Raw genomic sequence first — 24,642 nt, 5'->3', positions numbered from 1 at the left:
GGTTGACCTCCAGGTTAGTAAAGACAGCAACCAGCGCCCGCACTGGTGGTTAGACTTGGGACTTTTAGCGGACGAGGTGGTGTGCGGGCGGTTGAGGAAATGTATTCAGAACTACCTGGAAGTCAATGACACGGGGGAAATTTTGGCAGCAGTGGTCTGGGAGGCATTGAAGGCGGTGGTTAGAGGGGAGCTGTTGTCGATATGGGCCCATAGGGAGAAGGTAGACAGGGCAGAGACGGACCGACTGGTAAAGGAGATACCACAGGTTGACAAGAGGTATGCGGAGACCCCAGAGGCTACAGGTAGAATTTGGCTTGTTAACCACAGGAAGGGCGGTAGAGCAGCTGAGAAAGGCAAGGGGGCCGATTTATGAGCATGGAGAGAAGGCCAGCCAAATGCTTTCACAGCAGCTTAGAAAGAGGGAGGCAGCCAGGGAGATGGGGAAAGTAAAGGATGGAGACGGGAACCTGGTGGGAGGCTCAGCAGGGATGAATACGGCATTTAAGGAGTTTTATAGTAGGCTGTACGGGTCGGAACCCCCACCTAGGCCGGACGGGATGAGGCACTTCCTAGGGGGGCTGAATTTTCTGAAGGTGGACGGGAGCTGATAGAAGGGCTAGGGCTCCCGATTCGGATCGAAGAGTTAGCGGAGGGGCTGAAGGCCATGCAGTCGGGTAAAGCCCCGGGGCCGGATACCCAGTGGAGTTCTATAAAAAGTTCTCTGGGATATTGGTGCTGTTGTTGATGAGGACATTTAATGAGGCAAGGGAGAGAGGGGTGCTTCCCCCGACGATGTCACAGGCCATGATCTCGCGAGAAGCGGGACAAGGACCCGGAGCTGTGTGGGTCCTACAGGCCGATATCCCTATTGAATGTGGACACCAAACTGTTGGCCAAAATTCTGTCCTCTAGGACTGTGTTCCGGATGTGATTGGGGAGGACCAGACGGGATTTGTTAAGGGAAGGCAGTTGGTGGTCAATGTAAGAAGGTTGTTAAATGTGATCATGATGCCCCCAGAAGGTAGGGAGGTGGAGGTAGTGGTCGCAATGGACGCAGAGAAGGCCTTCAATCGAGTAGAATGGGAATATCTGTGGGAGGTATTGGGACGGTTCGGATTTGGGCGGGGCTTTATTGGCTGGGTCAGGTTGCTGTATCAGGCTCCTGTGGCGAGTGTATGGACGAATAGGACAACATCGGGCTATTTTAGGCTGCATCGGGGACGAGACAGGGATGCCCCTCTCCCCACTGATGTTCGCGTTAGCCATAGAGCCGTTGGCAATTGCACTGAGAGCTTCAAGTAGCTGGACTGGGGGGGGGGGGGGGGGGGGGGGGGGGGGGGTGGAACACAAGAGTATCGCTTTACGGAGACGACCTGCTCCTGTATGTATCAGACCAAGCAGAGGCGATGGAATAAATCATGAGGATTCTGGGGGAATTTGGCCGGTTTTCGGGGTACAAACTAAATATGGGGAAAAGTGAGATGTTTGCGATCCAGGCAAGGGGACAGGAGAGGCGACTGCGGGAACTGCCGTTTAGAGTAGTAGGGGGAAGCTTTAGGTATCTAGGCATCCAAGTGGTGCGGGAATAGGAACGGTTGCACAAACTTAATCTGGCCCGACTAGTAGACCAAATGAAGGACGATTTCCGAAGGTGGGACGCGCTCCCGTTGTCATTAGCTGGGAGGGTGCAGACGGTGAAGATGACGGTCCTCCCGAGATTCCTGTTTGTGTTCCAGTGTCTCCCCATCGTTATTCCTTTTTTAAACGGGTTAACAAAGTGATCACTGGCTTTGTATGGGCGGGCAAGACCCCGCGAGTAAAAAAAGGGGATGCTTGAGCGGAGCCAGGGGGAGGGCGGGCTGGCGCTGCCAAACTTCAGTAACTACTATTGGGCGGCGAACATAGCCATGATTAGGAAGTGGGTGGTGGGTCGGCATGGGAGCATATGGAGGCGGCTTCATGTAAAGGCACCAGCTTGGGGGCGTTGATAACAGCATCTCTGCCGTTCCCGCCGGCACGGTACTCCACCAGCCCAGTGGTGGTGGCGGCCCTGAGAGTCTGGAGGCAATGGAGGAACCATGTGGGAGCGGAGGGAGCATCGGTCCCCGGGAAGGATGGACGGGGGGTTTCGGAGATGGCAGAGGGCAGGGATTGAGAGGATGGGGGATATGTTTATAGATGGGAGCTTTCCTAGCTCGAGGGAGCTGGAGGAGAAATTTGGATTGGGGAGGGGAAATGAATTTAGGTACCTGCAGTGCGGGACTTCCTACGTAGGCAGGTCTCAACCTTCCCGCTCCTACCACCAAGGGGGATACAGGTTAGGGTAGTTTCCAGAGTGTGGGTGGGAGAAGGGAAGGTCTCTGACATCTATAAGGAACTCATGGGATCAGAGGATATGCAGACGGAGGAGCTGAAGAGCAAGTGGGAAGAGGAGTTAGGAGGAGAGCTAGAGGAGGTCTCTGGGCGGACGTGTTGAGTAGAGTCGGCGTGTCCACAACATGCGCCAGGCTCAGCCTGATACAGTTTAACGGTCGTTCACCGGGCTCACATGACAGTGGCCCGGATGAGCAGGTTCTTTGGGGTAGAAAATAGGTGCGCAAGGTGTTTCAGCTTGAGAGGCTCATTGTCAGGGTTCGCCCGGAGGTGGCAACCGTTTTTCGACTTTGCAGAAAATTAATAGTCAGCAGAAGGGGGGGGGGGGGGGGAGGGAATTAGTTTAGCTTAGAGTAGGGGTTTAATAAAAGATGGGACCTGTGAGGGAGGAAGCAGGCTTTTGCACTATGTTTATAGACTCATGTACATTGTTTATTTTGTTGTTGTAAAACCAAAAATATCTCAACAAAATGTTTTTAAAAAACGATATGACTGTAGATAAGTAATGACAAATGTGCAAAGAATTCATTTATAATTTGCAATTGAGGGATTAAAAACCTCACCAGAGTAGTTGGCCTAACTATGGTCAACAAGGTAAAATAAAGGTAGTATTACATTAAAGCAAGAGCGTTATAATGCTGTCAAACAATGGTACACCTGAGGATTAGGAGGATTTAAAATTCAGGAAAAGATGATCAAGAAGTAGATAAAGAAAGAAATAACAAGTGCAATAAAAATAATCTTTCTTAGTGTCACAAGTTGGCTTACATTAACACTACAATGAAGTTACTGTGAAAATCCCCTAGTCGTCACACTCCGTCGCCTGTTCAGGTACACCGAGGGAGAATTTAGAATGTCCAATTCACCTAACAAGCATGTCTTTCGGGACTAAGAGAACAATCCAAGTAAAGACATACAAAAAATATAAAACTTTCAGAGCTATTAAAGGAAGAGATTAACAAGGCTAAGTGTGGGTCCCTTAGAGGCAGAGACAGGAATAATTAAGAAGAAAAATGTGTATCAGACTTCATAGTAAAATCATAGAATTCCTGCATTGCAGAAGGAAGCCATTCGGTCCATCGAGTCTGCACCTACCTTTCGAATGAGCACTCTGCATATGTCGACTCCCCTGTCCACCCAGTCCTATCCTCATAACCTAACCTGCACATACCTGGACACTAAGGGGCAACTTATCATAGCCAATCCACAAAACCTGCACATTTGTGGACTGTGGGAGGAAACCGGAGCACCCAGAGGCAACACACTCAGACACAGGGAGAACGTACAAACTCCACACAGACATTGACCCACGGCTGGAATTGAACCCAGGTCCCAGGCGCTGTGAGGCAGCAGTGCTAACCAGTGTACCATACCGCCCTAAGTCGACAAAATGTTTCAAGAAAGGGCCAGGAACTAACCGTCTAATGAAAATGAGAAACTGAAGGATATGGATAAAGTAGTAAAGTTAACAAATCATCTGGACAGAGATGGTGAATCCACTGGTTTTGACCTTCCAGAATTCCCCCAGATTCTGCAACAGTCCCTGTGGATTTGAAGATAGAAACTGTAATCCAGAAATTCAAGGAGAGAAAATGTAAACCGGATACTATAGGCCAGGTAACCTGACATTAGCACTAAGGAAAATGCCAGACTCTACTATTAAGGATGTGATAACATTATACTTGAATGGATAGTGTTTAAGAGAGGGAAATAAAAACAAGAGAATGCTGGAAAGATTCATAGGTCTGGCAGCATCTCTGGGGAGAGAAACGGAGTTAACATTTTGAGTCCAATATGACTCTTTGCTTTTATTTAAAAAGAGAAATGATCTTTGACAAATTTGTTAGAGATTTGTTCTCAGGATATAACCAATAGGGGGGAAAAAGTGGAAACTGGTGGATGTGTTGTCTTCAGATTTTCAAAAAGCATTGGTGTCACTCACTAAATTATTACAGAAATTAGAGCTTATGGCATTGGTAATATAAAAAGCTATAAAGAGTAAAATAGATTATGAGACTAAACTTGCTCAGAATATAAAAACAGATAGTAAAAGTTTCTACAAATATATAAAACAAAAAAAAGAGTGGCTAAGATAAATATTGGTCCTTTAGAGGATGAGAAGTGGGATTTAATAATGGGAGCTGAGGAAATGGCTGAAGAACTGAACAGGTTTTTTGGGTCAGTCTTCACAGTGGAAGACACAAATAACATGCCAGTGCCTGATGAGGAAATGAGGCTATGACAGATGAGGACCTTGAGAGGATTGTTATCACCAAGGAGGTAGTGATGGGCAAGCTAATGGGGCTAAAGGTAGCCAAATCTCCTGGACCTGATGGAATGCATCCCAGAGTGCTAAAAGAGATGGCTAGGGAAATTGCAAATGCATTAGTGATAATTTACCAAAATTCACTAGACTCTGGGGTGGTCCCGGCGGATTGGAAAGTAGCCAACGTGACACCACTGTTTAAAAAAGGAGGTAGGCAGAAAGCGGGTAATTATAGGCCAGTGAGCTTAACTTCGGTAGTAGGAAGATGCTGGAATCTATCATCAAGGAAGAAATAATGAGGCATCTGGATGGAAATTGTCCCATTGGGCAGACGCAGCACGAGTTCATAAAGGGCAGGTCTTGCCTAACTAATTTAGTGGAATTTTGAGGACATTACCAGTGCAGTAGATAATGGGGAGCCAATGGATGTGGTATATCTGGATTTCCAGAAAGCCTTTGACAAGGTGCCACACAAAAGGTTGCTGCATAAGATAAAGATGCATGGCATTAAGGGGAAAGTAGTAGCATGGATAGAGGATTGGTTAATTAATAGAAAGCAAAGAGTGGGGATTAATGGGTGTTTCTCTGGTTGGCGGTCAGCAGCAGCCCAAGGGCGGGGGGTGGGGCATTTGGGTGAAGGTGTTTTTTTCCCCCTATGTGTGTTCTTAAATGTTATATGGGGGGTTATTGTATATGGGGGAAATCCAATGTATAATTTCTGGTTGTTGTGTTCTTGTTTCTTTCTTTTTGTTGGGGGGGGGTTTTGTTGAAAAGTTGCTGAAAAATTTGAATAAATATATGTTTTTTAAAAAGTGAAATGGGGAGTGTGGGAAAGTTACATTGAGGTAGATAATCAACCATGATGTAGTTGAATGGTGGAGCATGTTCGACAGACTGAATGGCCTACTCCTGCTCCTATGAAGTTATAGTATTATAGAAAAGCAGTATAATTTTAATGTGAGAAACAGAAAATGTTGACATTCAGAGGATCCAGGTGTCCTTGAGACCAATCACAGAAAGTTAACATACAAGTACAGCAAGCTATTAGCAAATTAATGGTCTCTGTTGGCCATTTATTACAAAGGATTTGAAGATAAGAGTAAAAGTCTTCATGCAATTGTATAGGGTCTTGAGACCACACCTGGTGTACACCTGGTGACTGCTTGGAGTCAGTGGACTGGCCCATATTCAGGAACTCAGCAGCCAACCTAAAAGAGAATGCCACTACCGTCACAGACTGCATCAGCATGTGTGTAGAAGATTGCATGCCAAAGATGGTAATACGTACGTTCCCCAACCAGAAACCATGGTTTAATCAGGAGATTCACTGCCTACTGAAGGTCAGGTCTGAGACGTTCAAGATAGGTGATCCGGAGCTATACAAGAAATCCAAGTACAACCTCACCTCTGCAAAGCATCAGAGATGCCAAGAGACAATATCAGACTAAGCTAGAGTCATAGACTAACGACACGGACTCTCGTCGGTTGTGCAAAGGCTTAAACAACATAACTGGCTACAAAGCAAAGCAGAGTAGAATCTCCAGCAGTAGCACACTCCTCCCCCATGAATTTAATGCAATCTATGCTCAGTTCGAGCAGGAAACCATCAAACTGCTGTCAACTGCCCCAGAAGCCTCGGACACACCCATACCACTGTCAGAGCTTCCGACGTCAGATCAGCCTTCTTGAAAGTGAACCCTTGGAAAGTTACGGGTCCCGACAGAGTCCCTGGTCGTGCACTCAGATCCTGCGCAGACGAACTAGCGGGTACATTCGCAGACATCTTCAACCTCTCCCTACTCCGTTCTGAAGTTCCCACTTGCTTCAAGGAAACCACCATCATACTGGTGCCGGTGGCCTTGACATCTATCAGTATGAAAGTGCTTCAAGAGGTTGGTCATGAGACACATCAACTCCATACTCCCAGAATGCCTTGATCTATTGCAATTCGCATACCGCCACAACCGGTCCACAGCGGACGCCATCTCCCTGGCCCTACACTCATCCCTGGAGCATCTCAACAACCAGGAGTCTTACGTCAGACTCCTATTCATTGACTACAGCTCCGCCTTCAATACCATAATCCCAGCCAAACTCATATCAAAACTCCAAAACCAAGGGCTTGACTCCTCCCTCTGCAACTAGATCCTCGACTTCCTGACCCATAGACCACAATCAGCAAGAACAAACAACAACACCTCCTCCACAATAGCCCCCAGTACTGGGGCCCCGCAAGGCTATGTACTTAGCCCCCTATACACACAGGCCTGTGCCAAAATTTGGCTCCAAGTCCACGTACAAGTTTGCTGATGACATGACCGTAGTGGGTCAAATCGCGAACAAAGATGAATTAGAGTACAGGATGGACATAGAGAACTAATGACGTGGTGCAACGACAACAATCTCTCCCTCAACATCAGCAAAACTAAAGAGCTGGTCATTGACTTCAGGAAGCAAAGTATCGTACACACCCCTGTTTGCATCAATGGTGCCGAGGTGGAGATAATTGACAGCTTCAAATTCCTCGGTGTGCACATCAACAATCTGTCCTGGTCCACCCCCGTCAACGCTACGATCAAGAGAACACAACAGCGCCTATACTTCCTCAGGAAACTAAGGGAATTCGGCACATCCACATTGACTATTACCAACTTTTACAGATGCACCTTAGAAAGAATCGTATCTGGTTACATCACAGCCTGGTATGGCAACTGCTCAGCCCAAGACTGTAAAATAACTACAGAGGGTCATGCGCACAGCCCAGTCCATCATGTGAACCTGTCTTCCATCCATTTACTCTATCTACACCTCCCGCTGCCTTGGGAAGCAGGCAGCATAATCAAAGATCCCTTCCACCCGGGTTATTCTCTCTTCCAACATCTTTATCGGGCAGGAGATATAAACGTCTGAGAACACGCACTAACATGTTCAAAAGCAGCTTCTTCCCCACGGTTACCAGACTCCTGAATAATCCTCTTATGGATTGAACTGATCTCTTCACACATCTTCTCTACTGAGTAGTACTGCACTCCGTATGCTCACATGGCCTGTGCCTGTATTTATATTGTGTATTTATCGTATGTCCTGTGTTTTGTTATGTATGGAATGATCTAGCTGGACTGTATGCAGAACAATCCTTTTCACTGTACCCCGGTACACGTGACAATAAATCAAATTCAAATTCTGTGATCAGCTCTGGACTCCTTAACCAAGGAAAGATATAATTGCCTTGAGGGGGTGCAAATTCACCAGATCGATTCCTGAGATGAATGGAATGTCCTACAGTTCTGACATCCAAAATCCAGCACCTTGGGGTATAGACCCTGCCAGATACTGGATTTTCTTAATTTTGGGTTATCCGCCAATGGATCAGGCAGTTTTCTGTCCAAAGAATAGGAGAGCCAGAGGAAGTATCTTAAAGTGCTGCAATGAACTCAGGTCTGAGCTTGTGAACAGGAACAGCACACAGCCCAACAATAAGAGGATACTGGACTTCAGTGCTTGATTGATCAGCAGTTACATATCTGAACTTATGACATAAATGTTGTAAAATTTCAGGGCCCATGGGACATCCTGTATTCTCCAATTGTCTGCAATTATAATGGCCATGGGAGTCTACTGACATCTTTTTTTTGGGAAGGTTGCGCATGGAAATATGTTGGGGGGAATGGAGAGGTGGAGACGGAGGGAGGGACAACCACTTCTGGGTGCTGTATCCAGGTCTCCCGGTATAAAAATATCCGGTTTTCAGTCAGGTATCATACATGCACAAGGAAAGACTGAGTAGACTTCATCTCGATCCAAAATTCATTTCAACAAAACTTGCAGTCATAATTCAGAAATCTGGATTGTGTCTTCTACTTCAAGTGAAGCCGAGGATTTTGCTTGGGACCAACAAGAAGAGCGAGATGAATGACCAGTAAATCTGCTTGCATGTTGCTGATGCTTACATTTTGGACAGGAAATGGGGAACTACTCTTCTTCAAAAAAATTGCACTAGATCTATTCCATCAACCTAGAAGGGGGAAGGCTATCTTTGGTTTAAGGAAAGATGGTACCTCCATCAATACAGCACTTGAAGTATCAGCATTGATTAAGTGTTCACGTTCTGGAGTGGACTCATGGGCTGGTGTTCTCTGAAAACACGACTAAGTGTTGACGCCAGCGTAAACACCGGAGTGTTTCACACCGGCGTCAACGGGCCTCTTGGCCCAGCGATTCTGTTGCCCACAGGTGGCCAGCACAGCGCTGGAGTGCTCCACGCTGCTCCAGCTGCCGTATTTGGCCTTGCACTGCTCGCCGCGGGTCCCCCCTGCCCCCGGATCGCGAGCGCCCGCCGATCGGTGGCCCCCGATCACGGGCCTGGCTGACGTGGAGGCCCCACCCCGGAGACTGATTCTTCCCCCCCCCCCCCCCCCCCACACAACGGCCACCGCAGCCGCGACGCTGAGCTCCCGCCAGGTATAACCATACGTGAACCACGCCGGTGGGAACTCGGCCGGTCGACCACGGAGGCCTCCTTCAGCGGCCCTGACCTGCGCCGCATCGACCACGCGACTGCCGCCGCCGATTCTCCAGTTGCCGGAGAATCGCGCCCCGGCGTCGCAGGCCGTCTCGCCGTCAACTCCGACACTCTCAGCGGATCTGGCATCATCTGTGGAGAGAGAAGGGAGCTAACGTTTCAAGTCTGGGCTTTGACAAAGAGTCATCCAAGCTTGAAATGTTAGCTCCCTCTCTCCACAGATGCTGTCAGACCTGCTGAGATTATCCAATATTTTCTGTTTTTGTTTCAGATTCCGGCATCTGCAGTAATTTGCTTTTACATACAGTTACAGATTTATTTGCAACATAAAACAAAGGGTAGATAAGCTTTGATGATTTGCAAATGGAATCAGAAAGTGACAAGCTATGAAAACATAAAAATTTACAAAAGAAAGTAATTTCTGTTTTTTACTTAAAGATATAAAACTAACCTGAATCCTCTCCATCTGTTTTATAGTGAGCAGACTGAAAGACATGTCTTGGTACATCCTCCGTATTAACCGGCAAACCATAGGGATTAGCATAAAACAACAGCAGGGGTTGGAAGTGACCTCGAACACACTTAGAGAGCACATCTTTCCACTTTGATCCAACCTATCAGGTGAACATTTAAAAAAAAAAAAAATTTAACAGCTATACAATCAGGTGAAGTAAATGATATATGGCAGAAACCGTTGTAATATAGTCTTCAGGAGAAGAGCAAATGAATAATAAAATTATAATTAATGCATAATTTTCTTTCATCCTATCTTCATATTTTTTTGTGAATAATTTTCTTCCTTTCTGAATTCTGTACAATCTTTTGCACACTTTTCCACTGGATTTTCTGTGCACTTCGATCTTATAGCATCGATATGCAGCAGTGAAAAAAATAATTTTTCTGCATGGAGTTAAGCAACTGAAAACATTTAATTTGGAATATAAAACTATGATATTTAAAACTGGGGTACAATACATATTCAAGAATGACTTATGTCACTTCATCTTAAAAAATAGTTTTACATTTTTTAAATTAAATTTTGAAGATATTTAGCTCAACAACCCACCAAGGGCAACCAGGGCCAACAAACATATAATTGGTGGTCAGGACCCCTCATTAACACAAACTCCACTGTGTTGGATACTGATAATTGTTTTGGTGCAGGAAGGGAAAAAGGAACATCAACAATGCACAATAGCAGTAACATGTTCAAAAGATACACCAATTGAAGGAGGACGATACTATACTTTGGTTTATTCACAAATAAAGTTTCTACTAAACGCAATTCGTTTCCTTTCCGTGGTTTATAAAAAGCACAATGTGCTTTTTTAAAAAAAATTAGCCACAGCTATGGCAAAAAATATTGATTTGAAACATGTAAATTTGATTAACTAAACCAAGAAACGTCCAGTGGCATTGGTCAGAGAGGAATATTAAAATATTAAGATTTGAAATAGTTTGCCAATCAATTGTAGTTTTTTGCCCAAAGGTTAGCAACTAACCTTAGATGACAACCCAGCAAATAACCTGCATGTAGTGAATGAGCCCTTTTAGCAGCATTGCTAAAAAGTCATTCTTGACTATTAGTGTTACAAGTTGCTGGGCAAGTTTATCACATGGTGAGTCACATGCTGAGACAGCCAAAGATCATATAAATGTCTTAGAAGCAGTGTATGACTCTTAATTATACGTTTTAGTCATTGATTTAAATAGTTCTAGCTTGCACACTGGACACCTACAGAGAAACTCTATTCATTATGACATATAAGAAAAGAAAGAAGCACCTGCTTTCATATCAAATGTTTAGATACCAGTTTTACTCAAGAAAAACAGGCATTGAAATATTGAATTTCTAAGCCATTTACAACACCTTAAAACTGGAGTTAAACTGCTATCTGGGAAAGGTCTGAACCCGAATATGCATTAGTGAATCAGCAGGTGCAACCTGCATCAGCTCTTTTTCACCACTGTGGAAACTATGCTTTGTAACAAGTAGGAATTTTTGAAACCCAATGCTATTCTACATTCTGCAATTAATGAGAGCATAGCAATCAAGGTTTCACTGATTTTGCATCTTTTGAGTATATTTCTCAAATGGTCCTGTGGCCAAGGAACACCAAAGAAAAAATGCAAGACCCCCAAGAGAACAGTTTTTAACTCCTCAGTGTATAAATATAATGTCTCAAAAACACTTTACAAGAAAAACTTTATTTTTGAAATAGAGAAAGATGTACAATAAATGGACAGCACAAAAACAGGCATTTCAGTCCAACTGGTCCATACTGGTGTTTATGCTCCATTTAACCATTGCCCACACTCACATTTCACCTCAGCATCAACTTAGGTTGTTTTCTCCATGATGGGTGTCTAGAGTGTAAGGCTCTAGACGGGGGTATGCCGCTGTGGGGAACGAGCCGGGTGTGGGGTGCGGGCGCGTGGCTGGCCGAGGAGGGGTCATGGCTAGTCGGCGGGGGAGGGGGGCGGGTAGCCCCCTGATCCGGCTGATAACCTGGAATGTAAGGGGACTGAATGGGCCGGTTAAGTGGGCCCGCGTGTTCGCGCACCTGAAGGGGCTCAAGGCGGATGAGGTTATGCTCCAAGAGACACACCTGAAGGTGGCAGACCAGGTAAGACTAAGGAAAGGGTGGGTAGGTCAGGTGTTTCACTCGGGGCTAGATGCCAAAAATCGAGGGGTGGCGATCTTGGTGGGAAAGAAGGTGTTATTCGAGGCGTCGAGCATTGTGGCAGATAATGGCGGTAGGTACATAATGGTAAGTGGTAAGTTGCAGGGAGAGAGGGTGGTACTGGTCAATGTGTATGCTCCGAACTGGGACGATGCGGGTTTTATGTGGCGTATGTTGGGTCGGATCCCGGACTTGGAAGTGGGGGGCCTGATAATGGGGGGAGACTTTAACACGGTGTTGGATCCTGCACTGGATCGCTCCAGGTCTAGGACGAGTAGGAAGCCGGCGGCGGCTAGAGTGTTGAGGGGATTTATGGACCAAATGAGAGGGGTGAACCCTTGGAGATTTGCAAGGCCGGGGGCTAGGGAATTTTCATTCTTCTCACATGTCCATAAGGCTTATTCTCGAATTGACTTTTTCATTTTGAGTAGGGCGCTGATAGCGAGAGTAGAGGATACCGAGTATTCAGCAATAGCCATTTCAGACCACGCCCCGCATTGGGTGGACTTGGAGATGGGGGAGGAGAGGGACCAGCGCCCGCTGTGGCGCTTGGAGGTGGGGCTGTTGGCTGACGAGGAGGTGAGCGAGCGGGTCCGAGGAAGTATAGCGAGGTACTTGGAGACCAACGACAACAGGGAGGTCCGAGTGGGGATGGTATGGGAGGCACTGAAGGCGGTGGTGAGGGGAGAGCTGATCTCCATCAGGGCCCATAAGGAGCGGGGGGAGAGGGAGAGGCTGGTGGGGGAGATGGTGAGGGTAGACAGGAGGTATGCGGAAGAACCTGAGGAAGGATTGTTGAGGAAGAGGCGCAGCCTCCAGGCCGAATTCGACCTGGTGACCACCAGGAAGGCGGAGGTGCAGTGGAGGAAGGCTCAGGGGGCGGTCTACGAGTATGGGGAAAAGGCAAGCCGGATGCTGGCACATCAGCTTCGGAAGCGGGACGCAGCTAGGGAGATCGGGGGAGTTAAAGACAGGAGAGGGAGCGTGGTGCGGAGTGGGGTTGGCATCAATGGGGTCTTCAGGGACTTCTAAGAGAAATTGTACCGATCCGAGTCCCCACGGGAGGAGGGAGGGATGGGCCATTTCCTGGACCAATTGAGGTTTCCAAAGGTGGAAGAGGGACTGGTGGCGGGATTGGGGACCCCGATTGGGCTGGAGGAGCTGATCAAAGGGATAGGAAGCATGCAGGCGGGAAAGGCACCGGGGCCGGACAGTTTCCCGGTCGAGTTCTATAAAAAAATATATGGACCTGTTGGGCCCGCTGTTAGTTACGACCTTCAATGAGGCAAGGGAGGGGGGGGCTTTACCCCGACACTGATCTCCTTGATCCTGAAGCGGGACAAGGATCCCCTGCAATGTGGGTCTTACAGACCGATTTCCTTGCTAAATGTAGATGCCAAGGTGCTGGCGAAGGTCTTAGCCACGAGGATTGGGGATTGTGTGCCGCAGATCATCCATTAAGACCAGACGGGGTTTGTGAAGGAGAGACAGCTGAACGCGAATGTGCGGAGGCTTTTGAACGTTATCATGATGCTGGCGAGGAAGGGGGAGGCGGAGATAGTGGTGGCGATGGACGCTGAGAAAGCCTTCGATAGGGTAGAGTGGGGGTACCTGTGGGAGGTGCTGAAGAGGTTCGGGTTTGGGGAGGGGTTTGTCAGGTGGGTTGGGCTGTTGTATGAGGTCCCGATGGAGAGTGTGGCCACAAATAGGAGGAGGTCCGAGTACTTTCGGTTGCACCGAGGGACGAGACAGGGGTGTCTCCTGTCCCCCCTGCTCTTCGCACTGGCGATTGAACCCCTGGCTATGGCACTAAGAGAGTCGAGGAACTGGAGGGGGTTGGTGCGGGGTGGGGAGGAGCATAGGGTGTCGCTTTATGCAGACGACCTGCTGCTGTATGAGGCGGACCCGGTGGGGGGAATGCCAGAGGTAATGAGGATCCTTAGGGAATTCGGGGACTTTTCGGGGTACAAGCTCAATATGGGGAAGAGCGAGCTGTTTGTAGTTCAGCTAGGGGACCAGGAGAGGGGGATTGGCGAGCTCCCACTAAAAAGGGCGGAGAGGAGTTTCAGATATTTGGGGGTCCAGGTGGCCAGGAGCTGGGGGGCCTTGCATAGGCTTAACTTTACAAGGCTGGTGGAGCAAATGGAGGAGGAGTTCAAGAGGTGGGACGTGTTGCCGCTGTCCCTGGCGGGTAGGGTGCAGTCAGTCAAAATGACGGTGCTCCCAAGGTTTTTGTTCCTGTTCCAGTGCCTCCCAGTGTTTATCCCGAAGGCTTTTTTCAGGCGGGTTAACAGGAGTATAATGGGGTTTGTGTGGGCGCGAGGGACTCCGAGGGTGAGAAGGGTGTTCCTGGAGCGGAGTAGAGATAGTGGGGGGCTGGCGCTGCTCAACCTCTGTGGGTACTACTGGGCCGCCAATGCGACAATGGTGCGCAAGTGGGTGATGGAGGGGGAGGGGGCTGCATGGAAGAGGCTGGAGACGGCCTCCTGTGTGGGTACGAGTCTGGGGGCGCTGGCAACGGTGCAGCTGCCGCTCGCTCCAAGGAGGTATACCACGAGCCCGGTGGTGGTGGCGGCCCTCAAAATTTGGGGGCAGTGGAGGCGGCATAGGGGGGAAGTTAGGGCCTCGGCGTGGACCCCATTACGGGGGATCAACCGGTTCGCCCCAGGAAGAACAGGTGGAGGGTTTTCGGGGTGGCACAGGGCAGGCATACGAAAGTTGGGGGACCTGTTTGGGGACGGGAAGTTCGCGAGCTTGGGTGAGCTGGAGGAGAAATACGGGCTCCCCCCGGGGAACACCTTCAGGTACTTACAGGTAAGGGCGTTTGCCAGACGGCAGGTGGTGGAATTTCCACGGCTACTGCCACACACAGTACAGGACAGGGTGCTCTCGGGGGGGTGGGTGGGAGTGGGGAAGATCTCGGAAACTTACCAGGTGATGCAGGAGGAGGAGGAGACCTCGGTGGTGGAGTTGAAAGGTAAGTGGGAGGAGGAGTTGGGAGAGGAGGTCGAAGAGGGGACGTGGGCAGATGCCCTAGGGAGGGTGAACTCTTCCTCTTCATGCGCGAGGCTCAGCCTCAAACAGTTTAAGGTGCTGCACAGGGCACACATGACCGGGACAAGGATGAGCAGGTTCTTTGGGGGTGAGGACAGGTGTGTTAGGTGCTCAGGGAGCCCAGCAAATCACACCCATATGTTCTGGGCATGCCCAGCGCTGGAGAAATTTTGGAAGGGAGTAGCGAGGACGGTGTCGAGTGTGGTAGGATCCAGGGTCAAACCGGGCTGGGGGCTCGCAATATTTGGGGTGGCAGAGGAGCCGGGAGTGCAGGAGGCGAAAGAGGCCGGAATTCTGGCCTTTGCGTCCCTGGTAGCCCGGCGAAGGATTCTCCTTCAGTGGAAAGATACGAGGCCCCCAAGCGTGGAATCCTGGATCAGCGATATGGCAGGATTCATTAAATTGGAGAGGGTGAAATTCGCCTTGAGAGGGTCGGTACAAGGGTTCTTTAGGCGGTGGCAACCGTTCTTAGACTTTCTGGCAGAACGATAGACATTGGTCAATGGCAGCAGCAGCTCGGGGGGGGGGGGGTTACTTTATTTTTGTTTATGTTATTTACACTGGAAGGGTCTGAGGGGGTGTATACACACCTGTTGTCTTAAGTCGGGGTGTTAATGTTAATTTATTATTTAGGTACGGGGGGTTTGGGGGTTGCTTTTTTAGATTGTGTTTTGTACTTAACCCTGTTGGGTTCTTTTTTTCTTTCTCATTTTGTTAGTGATATTTTATGAAAACCTTTAATAAAATTTTTTTTTTAAATTTTATAAAAAGAGTGTAAGGCTCTGACCGGATTTTCTGGAACTTCAAAGGGTGTCCTGTTCAGCCGTGGAATTAAACTCCCTCTACTGACACTGAGGACCCTCCCCTCACAAGCATCGGGCTACCTCCCATCACAGAGGTATCGTGGGCTCTTCTACCACCGTTGACCAATCAACCCCAAAAAAACGAGGGCCCACCACATGTAAGGGGAATGCTTCCGCCAATGGGGTTCCCCAGAGGGCACGCCATTCCCCCGCCCCCCAGCCAGGGTAGTGACTGGGCTTGTTCCTCTCCTCGACACCACCGATGGGATCCCCTCGACTGATTCCTGTTCTTATAAAGCTGTTTATCCAGCTTTCCCTTAAATGTATCTACGTTATCCACCTTGTGGTAGCAAGTATTATATTCTAAATATTTTTTGGATTTAAAAAGTTCTTCCAGAACTCCCCATTAGATTAATCAGTGACTATATTATACTTATAACCCCGAGTTAGGCCTCCCCAGCAAGTTGAAAAATCTTCTCGTCTACCCTATCGCACCTAATCTTAAAGTACCCACTTCTTATTCTTTAGCCTGGCCAATCCACCTACTCTGCACATCTTTGGGTTGTGGGGGTGAGATCCACGCAGACATGAACAGTGATCCGGGGCCAGGATCGAATCCGGGTCCCTGACGCCACGAGGTAGCAGTGCTAACCACCGCGCCACCATGCCGCCCTTAAAATCCCAATCATAAAGCCGTAAAGTTGTGATGCAGTCTTGGTGGGCCAACTATTTTTTTCCTGCCTATCCATCTCATATGTTTTATCATTCACCTCCTCAACCTTCTCTTCACTACAGAAAAACATACCAGTATGTTCAATCTTTGTTGATAAAAATAATCTTATTCCCATAATCCTGGAACATTTTTTCTCCCATTGCCTCCAGTGCCTTTATATACTTTTTAAAATTCTATGAAGACCAGAACTGTACACAGTACACATTTTACATGCCATCATATTTACAAGTTATTGATTTAAAGCTCACCTCTTTAACAGTAGCATCATCAAAGAAAATCCATTTTGAGCTTTTAGTATGAAAGGCAAAGGTGCAATAGTGTTTGCTGGAATAGCAAACCATTCCAACAAGGTCCAACTCACTTCTTTTAGCCCCTTCATCAGTTGCTTGGAAGAAAAGCTTAAAAAAAGGCATTACACATTAAACTTTGTCTTTGCACATAACATGCAACTACAAATCACAATTTAATTGACAAGCTTTCATGTGTGGTTTGCACCTAAAAAGAATACTACTGTGCTGCAGGACTTTAATATAAAATAACCTCCTCCTCGAACCACAAATTATGTATATTGGGAATAAATCAAATACATCTCACTAATGAGATTTATTTTTAAACCTGAAGTTTCGGCTCAGGGCTGTGTTCAGCCCAGTGCCACGCTATTATTTTCTTCCAACAATGCAATATCCTTCCTAACGGCAGCCCTTCACATAGAATTCCTAGAGTACATAAAAGAGGCCATCTGGCCCGTAGAGTCTGGACCGAGCTTCTGAAAAGAGCACCCTAAACCTAGGCCCACTCCCTACCCTATCCCCATAACCCAGTCTAATGTTTTGACACTAAGGGGCAATTTAGCATGGCTAATCCACCTAACTTGCACATTTCTGGTCTGTGGGAGAAAACCAGAGCACCTGGAGGACAACCCATGCAGACATGGGAAAATGTGCAAACTCCATCTTTACATCTTTGACCTTATTGCCTTATGATTAGTCCAAATATTCCTTTAAGCAGGAAAACTTAACACAAGAATTTTCATTTTGATGTAAACTGAGCCTGTCTGACTTCCGGTTGTGGCTATGCAGAGCGAAGCCGCACGATTCGGCAGCTCCCGCGATCACGGACTTTCGGGCTTGCTGGAGGAGCCCCAACGGAATTTTTTTCTCTTCCCCACAACCCGGCCAAAAAAGCGGCATTGGAGCAGCGGGAGAAGCGAGGGAAAAAAAGCAAAATGGCGGCGGCCGGGGACAAAGAGGAGATGCAGGAATTCATCAAGCGCTGCTTAGAGGAGCTGCGTAAGGAGATGCTGGCGCCTATGCTGGCGGTAATTGAAGGACTAGGGATAACCCAGAAGGCCCACGAGGTGAAGATCCAGGAGGTCAAGAAAAGAGTGAGTGAGAATGAGGATGAGCTCTTGGGCCTGGCGGTGAGAGTGGAGCGGCACGTGGCGCTACACAAGAAGTGGGCGGGAAGACTCGAAGACCTGGAGAACAGGGCGAGGAGAAATAATCTGAGGATCCTGGGTCTCCCAGAAGGAGTGGAGGGGGCCGATGCCGCGGCATACGCGGGCACGATGATCGGGGGCTTTGATGGGCGCGGAGGCCCCTTCGAGGTTGCTGGAGCTGGACTGGGTGCTGGCGAGGATGCCCAAGGCAAATGAGCCGCCAAGGGCGATGGTGGTGAGATTTCACCAGTTTACGGACAGAGAGAGGGTCCTGAAATGGGCCAAGAAGGAGCGGAGCAGCAAGTGGGACAATGCAGAGATCCGAATATACCCGGACTGGAGCACGGAGGTTGCTAAGCGGAGAGCGGGTTTCAACCGGGCCAAAGCGGTGCTGCATCGCAAAGGAGTGAAATTTGGAATGCTGCAGCCAGCATGACTGTGGGTTACATACAACGACCAACACTACTACTTCGAAACGCCTGAAGAGGCGTGGACCTTTATACAAACTGAAAAGTTGGACTCTGAGGGTTTGTGAGGGTGGGGGGTGTTTGAGGGCTGAAGTATGATATGATGGTTGTTGTATATAGGGGGTCAATCACGCACAGGAAATGTTATATGGGCTGGGGGAGAGAGACAAGGAGCTGCGCCAGAGGGGGCGGGGCAGGCTTTGGAAAGCGCGGTTTTTTTTTCCCGCGTGCGGGAAGGCGAACGAAGGAACGTATATTGATTGGGAGACTCCCACACGGGGGGGTCAAAGGGACGGCGGGGGAAGCCGGGGTCAGGTGTCAGTTGACTTACGGGAGTGATATGGGGGGAGCAAAAAAGCTAGACGGGGTCTAGCGGGGGGGGTTTGCTGCTGCACTGGCCAAAAGGGAATGGGACACAGAAGAGGTGGTTGGGACAGAGGTCCCCCGGCTGGGGGACGAGGGAGACGCGGACACAGGACTGGCCCAGAAAAGGAGATGGCTAGTCGGCGGGTGAGAGCCCCTCCAATCTGGCTGATAACGTGGAACGTGAGGGGCCTGAATGGGCCGGTGAAGAGGGCTCGAGTGTTCGCGCACTTGAAGGGACTGAAGGCAGACGTGGCTATGCTCCAAGAGACACACCTGAAGGTGGCGGACCAGGTGAGGTTAAGAAGGGGATGGGTAGGACAGGTATTTCACTCGGGACTGGACGCGAAAAATAGAGGGGTGGCAATTTTGGTGGGAAAGCGTGTCATTTGAGGCCAAGACTATCGTAGTGGATAATGGAGGGAGATATGTGATGGTGAGTGGCAGGTTGCAAGGGACGTGGGTGGTGTTGGTAAATGAATACGCCCCGAACTGGGATGATGCTGGATTCATGAAGCGCATGTTGGGGCGCATTCCGGACCTTGAGGTAGGAGGCCTGATAATGGGAGGGGACTTCAAAACAGTGCTGCACCCAGCACTGGACCGCTCCAGATCAAGGACGGGAAAGAGGCCGGCGGCGGCCAAGGTGCTTAGGGGGTTTATGGTTCAGATGGGGGGAGTGGACACATGGAGGTTTGCAAGACCGCAGGCCAGGGAATTTTCTTTCTTCTCCCACATGCACAAAGCCTACTTCCTGGATAGATTTATTTGTTCTGGGCAGGGCGCTCATCCCGGGGGTGGAGGGGACGGAGTATTCGGCTATAGCCGTTTCGGACTGGGTGGAATTGGGGCTGGGAGAGGAGAGGGACCAACGCCCGCTGTGGCGGCTGGATGTGGGACTGCTGGCAGATGAGGTGGTGTGTGGGAAGTTGAGGGGGTGTATCGAAAGGTACATAGAACATAGAACGATACAGCGCAGTACAGGCCCTTCGGCCCACGATGTTGCACCGAAACAAAAGCCATCTAACCTACACTATGCCATTATCATCCATATGTTTATCTAATAAACTTTTAAATGCCCTCAATGTTGGCGAGTTCACTACTGTAGCAGGTAGGGCATTCCACGGCCTCACTACTCTTTGCGTAAAGAACCTACCTCTGACCTCTGTCCTATATCTATTACCCCTCAGTTTAAAGTTATGTCCCCTCGTGCCAGCCATATCCATCCGCGGGAGAAGGCTCTCACTGTCCACCCTATCCAACCCCCGATCATTTTGTATGCCTCTATTAAGTCTCCTCTTAACCTTCTTCTCTCCAACGAAAACAACCTCAAGTCCATCAGCCTTTCCTCATAAGATTTTCCCTCCATACCAGGCAACATCCTGGTAAATCTCCTCTGCACCCGCTCCAAAGCCTCCACGTCCTTCCTATAATGCGGTGACCAGAACTGTACGCAATACTCCAAATGCGGCCGTACCAGAGTTCTGTAGAGCTGCAACATGACCTCCCGACTCCGGAACTCAATCCCTCTACCAATAAAGGCCAACACTCCATAGGCCTTCTTCACAACCCTATCAACCTGGGTGGCAACTTTCAGGGATCTATGTACATGGACACCTAGATCCCTCTGCTCATCCACACTTTCAAGAACTTTACCATTAGCCAAATATTCCGCATTCCTGTTATTCCTTCCAAAGTGAATCACCTCACACTTCTCTACATTAAACTCCATTTGCCACCTCTCAGCCCAGCTCTGCAGCTTATCTATATCCCTCTGTAACCTGCTACATCCTTCCACACTATCGACAACACCACCGACTTTAGTATCGTCTGCAAATTTACTCACCCACCCTTCTGCGCCTTCCTCTAGGTCATTGATAAAAATGACAAACAGCAACGGCCCCAGAACAGATCCTTGTGGTACTCCACTTGTGACTGTACTCCATTCTGAACATTTCCCATCAACCACCACCCTCTGTCTTCTTTCAGCTAGCCAATTTCTGATCCACATCTCTAAATCACCCTCAATCCCCAGCCTCCGTATTTTTTGCAATAGCCTACCGTGGGGAACCTTATCAAACGCTTTGCTGAAATCCATATACACCACATCAACTGCTCTACCCTCGTCTACCTGTTCAGTCACCTTCTCAAAGAACTCAATAAGGTTTGTGAGGCATGACCTACCCTTCACAAAGCCATGCTGACTATCCCTGATCATATTATTCCTATCTAGATGATTATAAATCTTGTCTCTTATAATCCCCTCCAAGACTTTACCCACTACAGACGTGAGGCTCACCGGTCTATAGTTGCCGGGGTTGTCTCTGCTCCCCTTTTTGAACAAAGGGACCACATTTGCTGTCCTCCAGTCCTCTGGCACTATTCCTGTAACCAATGATGACATAAAAATCAAAGCCAAAGGTCCAGCAATCTCTTCCCTGGCCTCCCAGAGAATCCTAGGATAAATCCCATCAGGTCCCGGGGACTTATCTATTTTCAGCCTGTCCAGAATTGCCAACACCTCTTCCCTACGTACCTCAATGCCATCTATTCTATTAGCCTGGGGCTCAGCATTCTCCTCCACAACATTATCTTTTTCCTGAGTGAATACTGACGAAACATATTCATTTAGTATCTCGCCTATCTCTTCAGACTCCACACACAATTTCCCATCCCTGTCCTTGGCTGGTCCTACTCTTTCCCTAGTCATTCGCTTATTCCTGACATACCTATAGAAAGCTTTTGGGTTTTCCATGATCCTTCCTGCCAAATACTTCTCATGTCCCCTCCTTGCTCGTCTTAGCTCTCTCTTTAGATCCTTCCTCGCTACCTTGTAACTATCCATCGCCCCAACCGAAACTTCACACTTCATCTTCACATAGGCCTCCTTCTTCCTCTTAACAAGAGATTCCACTTCCTTGGTAAACCACGGTTCCCTCGCTCGACGCCTTCCTCCCTGTCTGACCGGTACATACTTATCAAGAACACGCAGTAGCTGATCCTTGAACAAGCCCCACTTATCCAGTGTGCCCAACACTTGCAGCCTACTTCTCCACCTTATCCCCCCCCCAAGTCACGTCTAATGGCATCATAATTGCCCTTCCCCCAGCTATAACTCTTGCCCTGCGGTGTATACTTATCCCTATCCATCATTAACGTAAACGTCACCGAATTGTGGTCACTGTCCCCAAAGTGCTCTCCTACCTCTAAATCCAACACCTGGCCTGGTTCATTACCCAAAACCAAATCCAACGTGGCCTCGCCTCTTGTTGGCCTGTCAACATATTGTTTCAGGAAACCCTCCTGCACACACTGTACAAAAAACGACCCATCTATTGTACTCGAACTATATCTTTTCCAGTCAATATTTGGAAAGTTAAAGTCTCCCATAATAACTACCCTGTTACTTTCGCTCATATCCAGAATCATCTTCGCCATCCTTTCCTCTACATCCCAAGAACTATTAGGAGGCCTATAAAAAACTCCCAACAGGGTGACCTCTCCTTTCCTGTTTCTAACTTCAGCCCATACTACCTCGGAAGAAGAGTCCCCATCTAGCATCCTCTCCGCCACCGTAATACTGCTCTTGACTAGCAGCGCCACACCGCCCCCTCTTTTGCCTCCTTCTCTGAGCTTACTAAAACACCTAAACCCCGGAACCTGCAACATCCATTCCTGTCCCTGCTCTATCCGTGTCTCCGAAATGGCCAGAACATCAAAGTCCCAGGTACCAACCCATGCTGCCAGTTCCCCTACCTTGTTTCGTATACTCCTGGCATTGAAGGAGACACACTTCAAACCACCTACCTGAACACTGGCCCCCTCCTGCGACGTCAAATCTGTGCTCCTGACCTCTACACTCTCATTCTCACTTACCCTAAAACTACAATCCAGGTTCCCATGCCCCTGCTGCATTAGTTTAAACCCCCCCAAAGAGCACTAACAAATCTCCCCCCCAGGATATTTGTGCCCCTCAGGTTCAGATGTAGACCATCCTGTCTGTAGAGGTCCCACCTTCCCCAGAAAGAGCCCCAGTTATCCAAAAATCTGAATCCCTCCCGCCTGCACCATCCCTGTAGCCACGTGTTTAAATGCTCTCTCTCCCTATTCCTCATCTCACTATCACGTGGCACGGGCAACAACCCAGAGATAACAACTCTGTTTGTTCTAGTTCTGAGCTTCCATCCTAGCTCCCTGAAAGCCTGCCTGACATCCTTGTCCCCTTTCCTACCTATGTCGTTAGTGCCAATGTGGACCACGACTTGGGGCTGCTCCCCCTCCCCCTAAGGACCCGGAAAACACGATCCGAGACATCACGTACCCTTGCACCTGGGAGGCAACATACCAAACGTGAGTCTCTCACGCTCCCACAAAATCTCATATCTGTGCCCCTGACTATCGAGTCCCCAATTAGGGAGAGAGAGCATTTAAACACGTGGCTACAGGGATGGTACTTGGAGGCCAACGACAATGGGGAGGTGCGAGTGGGGGTGGTATGGGAGACGTTGAAGGCGGTGATCAGGGGAGAGCTCATCTGCATCAGGGCTCATAGGGAGAAGACAGAGGGCATGGAAAGGGAGAGATTAGTGGGGGACATGTTGAGAGCGGACAGGAGAGACGCAGAGGCCCCGGAGGAAAGATTACGGGGGGAAAGACGACGGCTCCAGACGGAGTTTGACCTGTTGACCACGGGGAAGGCAGAGGCACAGTGGAGGAAGGTGCAGGGGACGACCTAAGAGTACGGGGAAAAGGCTAGTCGGATGCTGGCACACCAGCTCCATAAGAGGACGGCAGTGAGGGAATAAGGGGAATCAAAGATGGAAGGGGAGCCACGGTTCGGAGTGTAACGAAAATAAACAAGGTATTCAAGGCCTTCTATGAAGAGCTGTACAGATCCCAGCCCCCCGGGGGGGGGGGGGGGGGGGGGGGGGGAAGAGAGGGGATGAGACGGTTCCCAGACCAACTGAGGTTCCCGAGGGTGGAGGAGCAAGAGGTGGCTGGTTTGGGGGCACCAATCGGGTTGGAGGAGCTGAGCAAGGGTTTGGGGAGTATGCAGGCAGGGAAGGCCCCGGGGCCGGAAGGGTTCCCGGTGGAGTTCTACAGAAAGTACGTAGACCTGTTGGCCCCGCTACTAGTGAGGACCTTTAATGAGGCAAGAGAGGAGGGGACCCTGCCCCCCAACAATGTCAGAGGCGACAATTTCCTTAATTCTAAAGCGAGACAAGGACCCACTGCAATGTGGATCGTACAGGCCGATTTCGCTCCTCAATGTGGACGCTAAGTTATTGGCAAAAGTGCTGGCCACGAGGATTGAGGACTGTGCCCTGGGGGTGATTCATGAGGACCAGACGGGATTTGTAAAGGGCAGGCAATTAAACACTAATGTGCAGCGGCTCTTAAACGTGATAATGATGCCATCGGAGGAGGGAGAGGCGGAGATAGTAGCAGCCATGGACGCGGAAAAGGCCTTTGACCGAGTAGAGTGGGAGTACCTCTGGGAGGTGCTGCGTAGGTTTGGGTTCGGGGGAGGGTTTATCAGCTGGGTTCAGCTCCTTTACAGAGCCGCGGTGGCGAGTGTAGTGACGAACCGGCGGAGGTCGGAGTACTTTCGGCTGCACCAAGGAACGAGGCTGGGGTGCCCCCTGTCCCCCACCGTTGTTTGCATTGGTGATCAAACCCATGGCCATGTCATTGAGGGAGTCTAATAAATGGAGGGGGGTGGTCCGAGGGGGAGAAGAGCATCGGGTGTCGCTATACGCGGATGACCTGTTGCTGTACGTGGCGGACCCAATGGAGGGGATGGTGGAGGTCATGTAGACTGAGGGAGTTTGGGGAGTTCTCGGGCTATAAGCTCAATGTAGGGAAGAGTGAGCTTTTTCTATTACAGGCAGAGGACCAAGAAAGAGGGATAGGGGACCTACCGCTGAGGAGGGCGGTGG

At 49.1% G+C, this 24,642-nt stretch overlaps 1 protein-coding gene across 2 annotated transcripts in view; it reads right to left on the bottom strand.

Moving 5' to 3' along the window:
• Window positions 1–24,642, bottom strand: part of LOC140408670 (inactive ubiquitin carboxyl-terminal hydrolase 53-like) — a 212,925-nt gene that overhangs the window by 100,012 nt on the left and 88,271 nt on the right. For both annotated transcript variants that reach the window (XM_072496188.1, XM_072496187.1), the window contains 2 exons: window positions 16,684–16,833; window positions 9,613–9,775 (listed from right to left, as the gene is read on the bottom strand). In XM_072496188.1, coding sequence (XP_072352289.1) covers window positions 9,613–9,775; window positions 16,684–16,833 — 313 coding nt within the window. The remainder of the gene's footprint in view (window positions 1–9,612; window positions 9,776–16,683; window positions 16,834–24,642) is intronic.

Source organism: Scyliorhinus torazame, chromosome 3 (genome assembly GCF_047496885.1).
Source record: "Scyliorhinus torazame isolate Kashiwa2021f chromosome 3, sScyTor2.1, whole genome shotgun sequence".
In the NCBI taxonomy this organism is placed as follows: Eukaryota; Metazoa; Chordata; class Chondrichthyes; order Carcharhiniformes; family Scyliorhinidae; genus Scyliorhinus; species Scyliorhinus torazame.
Note: the sequence above shows the minus strand (reverse complement) of the source record. Positions and strands in the feature narration are given on the sequence as shown.